The sequence below is a fragment of the Notothenia rossii genome (genome assembly GCF_949606895.1).
Source record: "Notothenia rossii genome assembly, chromosome: 7".
Classification (NCBI taxonomy): Eukaryota; Metazoa; Chordata; class Actinopteri; order Perciformes; family Nototheniidae; genus Notothenia; species Notothenia rossii.
The window spans coordinates 34,485,810-34,495,186 of record NC_136905.1 but is presented as its reverse complement, the minus strand read 5'-3'; the positions used below and the strand labels follow the sequence as shown (position 1 = coordinate 34,495,186).

General features: G+C 40.4%; 1 protein-coding gene across 1 annotated transcript; it reads right to left on the bottom strand.

The window, feature by feature from the left end:
• Positions 1-676: 676 nt before the first annotated feature.
• LOC307045610 (uncharacterized protein) lies at positions 677-2,646 on the bottom strand. The gene is made up of 2 exons (XM_079691387.1): positions 1,873-2,646; positions 677-1,674 (listed from the first exon to the last, which is right to left on the bottom strand). The coding sequence occupies exons 1-2, from the start codon at positions 2,166-2,168 to the stop codon at positions 690-692; spliced, it is 1,281 nt and encodes a 426-aa protein (XP_079547513.1). The 5' UTR covers positions 2,169-2,646; the 3' UTR covers positions 677-689.
• Positions 2,647-9,377: the final 6,731 nt, after the last annotated feature.

Here is a 9,377-nt window from a genome sequence, read left to right as displayed (position 1 = left end):
AATGTTCTCTGGCATGAGAGAGTGAGCTTCCTCAACTCTCTCAGCCTCCACGTAAAAGAGCTTCACTGTGGTGCCTGTTGTGATCAAAGCACGATAAAGTGTGGCAGGGTCTGGTATGTCACGCCCATGACACACAAGCTGATCTGCCAGTCTCTTTAACACTCCCCCCAAGCCATCAGGGGCTCCCTTTCCATGGCTGGCCCTCAAAAGAATTCCATGACCCACTCATGAAACCTCTCCTGTACAGCTCTGTACAGAACAAAAATAAGTTTCCCTTTTGCCTGTACTGTGTACATGGCCCATCACTGAAGAAGTGGACCACAGACACGTTTGGATAATTGGCCTGAATGAAGTTTAATACTGGGTCTAAATGCTTCCAGATTGCTGGTGGACCTTTGTACTTGCATTCTGAGATGGTACAGAACCAGACAGGGCTTTCATGTCCACCAACATACAGCACACCGGTATGCATGGTCGCCTGTTGGTGCGAGAAATGCACAGATTGGATCTCTCTGCCCATTTTGCACACATAATTCTCTGAAAAGTCCACATGGATAATCCATTCCTGTGAGGATAGACTTTTCTTCAGTTCTCTGAAGAATGAGAACTGCTGCTTAATGTTGAATATGTGCCTCTTGAACTTGTGAAGCAGTAGGGTGAAGTGGTCAATGAGATCCACTAAGGAGCTTTCAATTTGTTTTTTGATTGTCACTTTGAATGACACGGCCCTCCTTTTCTTGTGGCCTGGTCATCTCTTTCTCTACCATCCCCCACTCTGTGTATGTAACACGGTCTGAGGGGTCATAATCAGCAGCCAGTGGGAAGCTTTTCTGGTTACATGAAGAACACTCTCCATACATACACTCCTTACTGTCAGTGCTGCAAGTGACCTCCTCTGTGAGCCTATCAAGATTTGTGTGCGTCAACAAATTTAGTTGCTTCAGCCTGTCGACAACAAAGCCAAGATTCTCGTGGACTTTACACATGCAGGTATCTCGGTCCTGCATGGTTGGGTGTATAACCCAAAAGGGACGGAGTCTGCAAAAGAGAGCGTAGGACAAGGCCCTGTGTGGGTTTTCAGATTCAAACTTCTTGTGAAGATTTTGAAGTGAATCAACAAGTAACCTCTTTTGTTTCTTAACACCGTGTCGAGTCATTGTCTGTTTTTTTCCAGTCGTCACGCGACTGACATCATCTCTGACATAGAACTCTCTAATTTTGGATTTGAATGCGTTTGGGATGCGGTTCTTATCTTTACGGGTGAAGGTAAGTGGATTTACTTCTAAAGTCTTCCATCTTCTCCTCGGGAACCCAGTGGCTCTTTGTGCATATTTTTGGAGGCGGTATTTTTTTATTATTTTCCCAGAGAGCAGTTGGGAGATAACCTGTCGCTCTCTTTCATCGTGTGACTCTTTATATCTATTCTTTAAGTCCCTCAAAAGTGCTGTGTGAAATTTGAGTGTTCTCCGTGCGTCTGACCGCTCAGATGGGGTTCTCAGGTGGTGCTTGGCTGTAGAAGATGGGGAAGCGGCTTCATTCTTCAGACGAAAGAACCTTTTCTTGTACTTCTCTGTCTTTTTTCTTTCTTCTACCAACTTTTCCTTCACTTCCTCAAGTTCAAGTCGGAGGCTTTTTCTCTCCTTCTTTATTCTTAATTGCCCCACACGACGTTGCCTGCAACACAATGAAATGCTGATTAAATAATATTTCTAATTGTCATCTATGTATCCAATCTATCTTTCTCTCGCTCACTCTCTCTGTCTCACTCTCACACACGCTCACTCTCTCTGTCTCACTCACACATACTTTCTTTCTTTCTTTCTGTCATTCACTTCAGGTAGTAAGCCATAACCTCTGTCCTTGAACTCTAACCTTGAGGGCCCTGGAGCTGGCTCTGGCTCTGGACTTAGGGGAGGGGTCATGCACTGCTCTAAGGTAGTTGTATGTTGTGCCTTGGCTCTTCTGGATCTTGCCTGTGCTTCTCTCCAGTAGTTCTGCTTGGATTTCCTCTCCCTTTCATCGAGTTCCCTAATAGATGGCCTTTTGCCGGCAGCCTTGTCCCTCCTCGATCTATCCTTCTCTTTTTCTAAATGACTTTTTCTTTCCTCAGGATCAGCATCCCTACGCTGCCTGTATCGGCGCTGTTTTTCTGCTGCAGATAGAGGCATCCTAACAAAAGCATGTAAAATACAAATGCATATTAAATCACCTTTCTTGTTCAAAATAAGTTATTTCATATTATATCATATAAATAACATTAATAATAACTAGAAGCACTCAGAGAGCGCAAACCTCCGCCATGACCATGTCACTGATGCCATAACATCTACACGCCATAACATCTACACGCTGATTCAGATGACCACCAAAATTGAATCACTTATTCCTTTTGTCATTTCCAACAACTCCACAAAACAAACACACAAACACAGAAATCAGGCGATCACATAACCTCCTGGGCGGAGGTAATAATTTTGTATTGTATTAATAATTCTGGTTTTGGACACAGAATAAATATTGGAACATGGCAGGGAAAGGGTTAATAGTAACAGGTTTGACAGTAACAGGTTTGACAAAATAAGTTTTTGGCAGCCATTACTTGCCATGTGGTTCACACAATGACACCACATGGTGTGCATTCTAAAGAGGCTCAAATGCATTTTTATATGTACATTTTAATTTAAAGTGTTTAACTTTTTAATACATGATATTATGGTAACGCGGGTTGACACACTATGACCGTCCCCTTCAGTCAAACTAAACACAACTCATTGAAAATTCATTAAAAAATAGGAGCACTTACTTGTCTGTTTGTCAGTCTTGAGAAAAGGCATATGATGTCACTTCCTGAAAATGATGTCACTTCTGGGATGCTCATAGAGAGGCGAAGTCCCTCCCCTTCCGGGAGCCTCCATGGGACCCCGGAAGCGGAAAATTATACATAGAAGTCAATGGAGAGAGAAAAGTTATCTTTTGATCCCGTTTGAATTGTGCCACGAATGACACATATGATGTTTGTCAATCTTAAACAATCATTTCCATGCAAAAAAAGTCACAGTTTGTCGTAAAACTGCTGAAATATAAGACTATGAATAATACGCAACTAGAAAGACTACAAATCCTAAATGCATTCTGGGTCGCGTAAGTGATGTCATAGGCGATAATGCTCCAAGACTGGTTGTGACTCGCAAAGCAAAGAGGAAGAAGAAGACTGATTTATTCCCTCCAATAAATATAAGAGATTGCTCCAATAAATTCACTTTTACAAGATGCCTGTGTGCTTTGTACGAGGTTGTAATCACAAAAGAGATCATACCACTTGCTCGTTCTATCGCTTCCCGTCTGATGAAAGGACCAGGAGTCGTTGGACCAAACATATCAGGTAATATACATGTTTTGCATGGAACATAGTCAAGTTAGCTACCTCGCTAGTAGCGAGCATGTTAGTTAGCATTATATTACATTACTTAGCCTTGTCATTTGTATTAGCCTTAACACGAAGTAAACCGAAATGTTAAACAGTAAGAGTATTCATGATGGTAAGTATTTTGTGAAACATTTGAAGAGTAGCCTATCGCCCCCTCCACCAGGTGCTAAGGGGGCGGGAGGTAGGCTAACGCCACCTTAGTATCAGCGATCTTTTCTACTTAATGCTATCTGCACAAATGGTTAACATTGAACATTAAAATATCAGGCAGTTCAGGGAGAGTCGAAGGAAGGAAGGCAGGCAGCTTTGCATGACATTCTTCTGGACGTGTTTCATTGTGATGATAGTGAGAGTGAGTCAATCTGTTTGTTGGAAAGACAGTAGTTGAGTGATTACTGAGAGAAAATTATTAAAAGAGATAATTATTCAGTGTTGTTACTTTAAAGTGTTGTTACTGACCTTTTTCTCTTTTATTTTCTTTACCTCACCTGTAACTGCTGAGACCCTGAGGAACAAGCACACTGGACTGACCTGCTCTGGCAACCTGATTTCCACGGTACATAATAGTATTTGGTTATGGTATATTATTTATATACATCAAAGGCACAATGCACCCCCCAGAGACACACATGTATTGAGTGTGATATTTTGCATTGGTCATGTGAAATCATCTTTACATACTAGAAAACTGTAGGAGCGGCAACTTGTTTTGAAATTGAATTTTTAATATCCGATAATAAAGTTGATCTGTTTTCTTTATTCTTCTCTCTTCCCAGCTCCATCCATCACCATTCTCTGTTCCTGCAGGTCCTGCTTGCTAATCAATATTCATATTTTTTTACACAATTACAAATAAAGTCAATGTATTGTATGACATGAAGTTGTGCTTCATTCTGAGTCAATAATACATTCATTCTGCCTTCAGCTGCAAAATTATTGTGGACTGCACTGACATCCATGTAGCTGCCCCCCAGTAAGATGAACCAAGCAAAGTTGACATACTCAACATACAGCTGTGCTCTTAAGTTTACATGAAGAATTTGTGAAATATTGGTAATAACAGGTTTAAATGATTATTAGTAATTAATTATATAATTTTCTCATCGTAGATGAGCAGACAGGGAGCAGATGAGAAAAGCAGAATATGCAGCTGCCATTTTCCACATGGAAAAGAGAAAGGGCCAAGTGTATTTGAGTGGACAAAAGAGAAATCCCAAATACGAAAAATAAAATTATACAATTTACAGATATGTATACAAATAAATATATATCCTATATACACTATCATGTATAATGATGGTGTATGATGTAGAAGGAAGTGTGGTAGATAACAAGTAAATATAGAGTTACATACAGATCCATGTTACAGCAAAAGATGGAATAACTAAGAAGCACGCAGTATAATAATAATTACACGCAACAATTAAATAACTGCTCAGCATCTCCACCACAATCCCAATCTGCTGTGTCCTGTTTTCCTCCCCTCTGCATAACACCCCATCACACATACGAAACACAACGCAGAGTCCGAGGGTGTTAAGAGTATATTTATTTAAATGTCCTCCTCTCTACTGGCCAACACAGGGAGCATATGCTGGGTGTAGAATTGTTCCAGGAGGAGGAGATTTCCATGCCATGCAGGGTCTTTGGGGATGGGGAGGATGATCGCCTCCATCGTGGTCCACAGCAGCAGAGACTCCGGTCTGTGATGTGCAGCTGTTATATAATATACAATACATTTTTTTGAAAAACATTTCATCAAAAAATAAAGATTTGGTCAGGATCTAGAGTCAGTGTGTAGTTTATTAATTAATCAATGCTCTCTACATTAGGAAAACACATACCAGTGTACCAGAGGGAGTCACACACAGCTGTGCCTAGATAACCAAACAAATTGACAACAGGGATGCAAACTCATCAGGTATGAAAAAGGTGACAAGGATCCGAGCCCCCTGACCCCACAGAATATCGGCTTTAAAATTAGGAATAACAGGATTTTAGCAGTCAGAACAACTAAAGCAGCAGTGTTAATATTAACAGAAACGCCATAGAGTCACATCTAATAGAAATATATAAAAAGCATTTATTTTAATTGTGTAGCAGTCAGTTTATAATTTTGGCAGCACTGTTGAGCATTTTGAAAATGTATTTTCATGCCTCTGTGCAAGGCTTAGTTTTTCTATCTTTATAGCCACTGGTGTAAAGTAACCAAGTTCATAAACTCAACAAGTACTATACCTGGGCACAATTTTGAGATACTTGTACTTTACTTAAGTATTTCAATGTTTTGCTACTTTGTACTTCTACTCCACTACAGGTTCAGAGGTAAATTGTGTACTTTTACTCCACTACATGTATGTAATACCTTTAGTTACTTTACAGATGTGGATGAATGATGTGAAATATAATCAAGTGTTAAATCAGACTTTAGTTCCACCTGGAGTAAATCCAAAAGCTACCCTGCCTGCAGTATACAAAGTCATTCAAACTAGCTGCACCTTTACCAGCTTTGATAACACTTTAATGATCAGTCATTATAAAACATATCATATTATTCTGAAATGGACCAATCTGCAAAATGACTACTTTTACTGTCGCTACTTTCACTATATTTTGATAATAATAATTTTCTACTTTTACTTGAGGAACATTTGGAATGCAGGACTTTTACTGTAACAGAGTATTCCTACACTCTGGTACTTCTACTTTTACTCAAGTACAAGAACTGAGTACTTCTACTTTTAATCAATTTCAAGATATATACTTATACCACCTCTGTTTATCAGTGTTGGGTGTAACGCGTTACAAAAGTAACGGAGTTACAGTAATATATTACTTTTTGCTGTAACGAAGTAATGTAACGCGTTACTAATGAAATGTGGGTAATATATTACCCGTTACAATGCTCAGTAACGCAGTTACAACACATTTTAACACAACATGGTGTTTTGTTGAATGTACTAACATAGCGAGACATTCCGACACCAGACAAATTGTGCGGGTAGATTAGTAAACCAGGTGTGTTTACCCTTCAGGCTTCGCGTCGGGATCTTCGGGGCAGTTGAATGTTATGCACCCTCTATTCAAAAAAGAGAACAGAGCAAAAAATACAAACAACAAATTGTGTCAGGTGCGCGTGACCTGCTCCACTGCGCGTGCATCATTTCAAAAGTGCTTCCACAGCAGTGACACACATCTGTGGATAATCAAATACGAAAATGGTTAAAGCAGCCATCACTAAACCTCAGCAACACTGCATCTACTGCAGACAGTAGCAACAGGTCAGATGGGGACATCACGTTACCCTCCGTTGTGGACACTAGCTTACTCCCGCCTGACTCGCCGCCCTCGCCCCCGGAGCAGCAGTCTTCGTCGCCCGAAACTACGCCGCCCCTCTGCGGCCCGCAGGTGCCAGGATACCACGGCAAAACAGCCTGCCCAGGTATGTCTAAACAAGTACCTGCCTGTACAGTGGGGTTAGGCGGTCATTTTGCAGCTCGTGGTATACAAATAGACAATGGAATATTCATGTGAAAATAGTGCCATATTCTGCCATGCCTGTATAAATGTTGGGTCAAAAATAATGCATACAATAGCACAGATGCCTTCACCACGAATAGCTACAAAAATATCTCATATCCCAAGCTTATCAACGAGCTAATGTTGCAGCTGAAATGTTCTCCAGGTCACAAAGTCAACCTCACATGATGATGTGATACCAGTTTTTAAGCACAGTAAATATTCTCTTCCCAGAGATGGGACCAAGGTGATGTAGTACATGGTTTTAATAATAATTTTGCTTTTCAATGTTTGCCATTTCAAACCATGAGCTGGTTCAAATAATATTTGCCTTGATTTACAATATGTTCTCATTTGTTTTATCAGTACAGTTTTTAAGATTTTGTGCTTTTCTTTGCCATAGCCCACTTTGGACTATATGAAATATTTCAGGATTGCACTTTTAACTCACTTGAAATGTTCTCACTTGCTTGGTTTCAAAACATAACAAATGCCATAATCTGTTCATTGGGGACCATCAATGCTATTTTTCATTGCTGTTGCCGGCCACTATTGCTCATGTAAAGCTACTACTGCTGCGCCCCCTGTAATCTCAGATGCACCCTGAGTCATTTTGTTCTGGAACCGGGCCTGTACATGGCCATATACTAAACAAACTACAGAGCCCATTTTGTGTCCTGTTATGGTTTACTTCCTCTCTGCCTTCTTCTGGTGATTTATCTGACGTCCAGCGCTCCGTCTTTTAACCTCTTTTCCTTTCTCTTTCTTGATCCTCCTTAGAGATCTTCATTATAGTCCTTGACAGTGGCCTGCACTGCTGTATTAACAACGTGTCACATGTTAAGAATTTACAATCAGAATCGAGTATTCAACTAAGCCGTGTAATAAAAGTTGTTAGTAGCCTTAAGGACCTACAGTTGTTATGCTATACCACATTGCCCTTCACTGGATGTACAATAACTACATTTTAGCATTTAAAATACCTAGCCATTCTTTTGCGGTTATTTTGGTGAAAGTAACTAAAAAGTAACTAAAGTAGTGTAACTCATTACATTTCAGAGACAGTAATATTGTAATGTAACTTATTACTTTCAAAAGAGAGTAATAAGTAATATGTAATATATTACATTTTGGAAGTAACTTGCCCAACACTGCTGTTTATAGCCTATGAAAAAAACGATTAGAAAACGAAGGCTAAAGCTAATGTTAGCAGATAGTGACAATGTATGCTAGTTAGCTAGCTCAACGATAATATTGCGACGGGGAAAAAAAACTTTTCAGTGCACATCACGCTCTGCCGCTCCGACAGGGAGCTCTACTCTGAACACCTGAACGGCCCGTTCTAACAGCTGTTCACCAGCGGTCCAGTCTGTGCCACAGTGACTCCGGACGCACAGTTAATATTAACGAACGCACCGTAGGTAATGTAGCTACTGAAGCTAGACCATCATGTCGGAGCAGCAGAGGCTTATTATACATCATGAGCAGAGCCGACAGGCAGGAAGACTCGATCACACAGCTCGCGCTTCATTATAATATATAAAAAAAAGCTCGCGGCCGCACATTAATCCGGGTCCCAGACCCCCTCCCATACCCCAAAAATATTTTTATTGCAGATCTACAGGAATCATAAAAACGACCTATTTTGGATTCAAAACGGAGAATTTCGCCGAAAGGTGACAAGTTTGCATCCCTGGACAAGATAACCAAAATCCTTGAATCTACACACAGCAAATAAACTCAAATGACACAACGAGATGTAAAAAGGAGATCACACATATAGTCGATATAGAACTGGCCGCTTCAATCTGAAGAGCAACTAAAACAAAACACGGGAGTGTATCTTGTTCTTGTGAACACAAATGTTATCCACAGCATACACAGACACCACAAAGTTCTTAAGGAGAAAACTAGTTGCTAAAACAAAACACGTTAGTGTACCTTGTTAGCTAGCTGACATTAACCTTAGACATTGCACTCATATTACTCACTGAAACCTTGTAAAGCCGGTCCCGCATGCTGGCTCTTACAGAACCGCTCCCTTTCGTGTATGTACAGCTCTCAACATGCCCAGACTTGTAGTGATTTTCACCTCTTTTTATACTTTTTCGCCTCATTCTGAAAGAAACAGGTGAAATTTACTAACGTGACAGCCATCTTTGTGATGGTGACGCGTATTGTGCGAGAACAGAGACCTGTAGTTCACTGAGCGGTTTCACACAAAAAAAATTGTAACTTCACAGTTTTACGACACATTTTTATTTTTTTGACTTGCAAAATGTTCTTTTAATTTGACAAACATCATATGTGTCATTCGTGGCACAATTCAAACGGGATCGAAAGATGACTTTTCTCTCTCCATTGACGTCAATGTATAATTTTCCGCTTCCGGGGTCCCATGGGTCGGAAGTAGATGGGCGGGACTTCGCCT

Coding starts and splice junctions, on each gene's coding strand:
- LOC307045610 (XM_079691387.1), bottom strand. CDS start 2,168: ATGCCTCTATCTGCAGCAGAAAAACAGCGCCGATACAGGCAGCGTAGG. Junction 1,675..1,872: donor CCAGCTCCAGGGCCCTCAAG/GTTAGAGTTCAA, acceptor ATTGTGTTGCAG/GCAACGTCGTGTGGGGCAAT.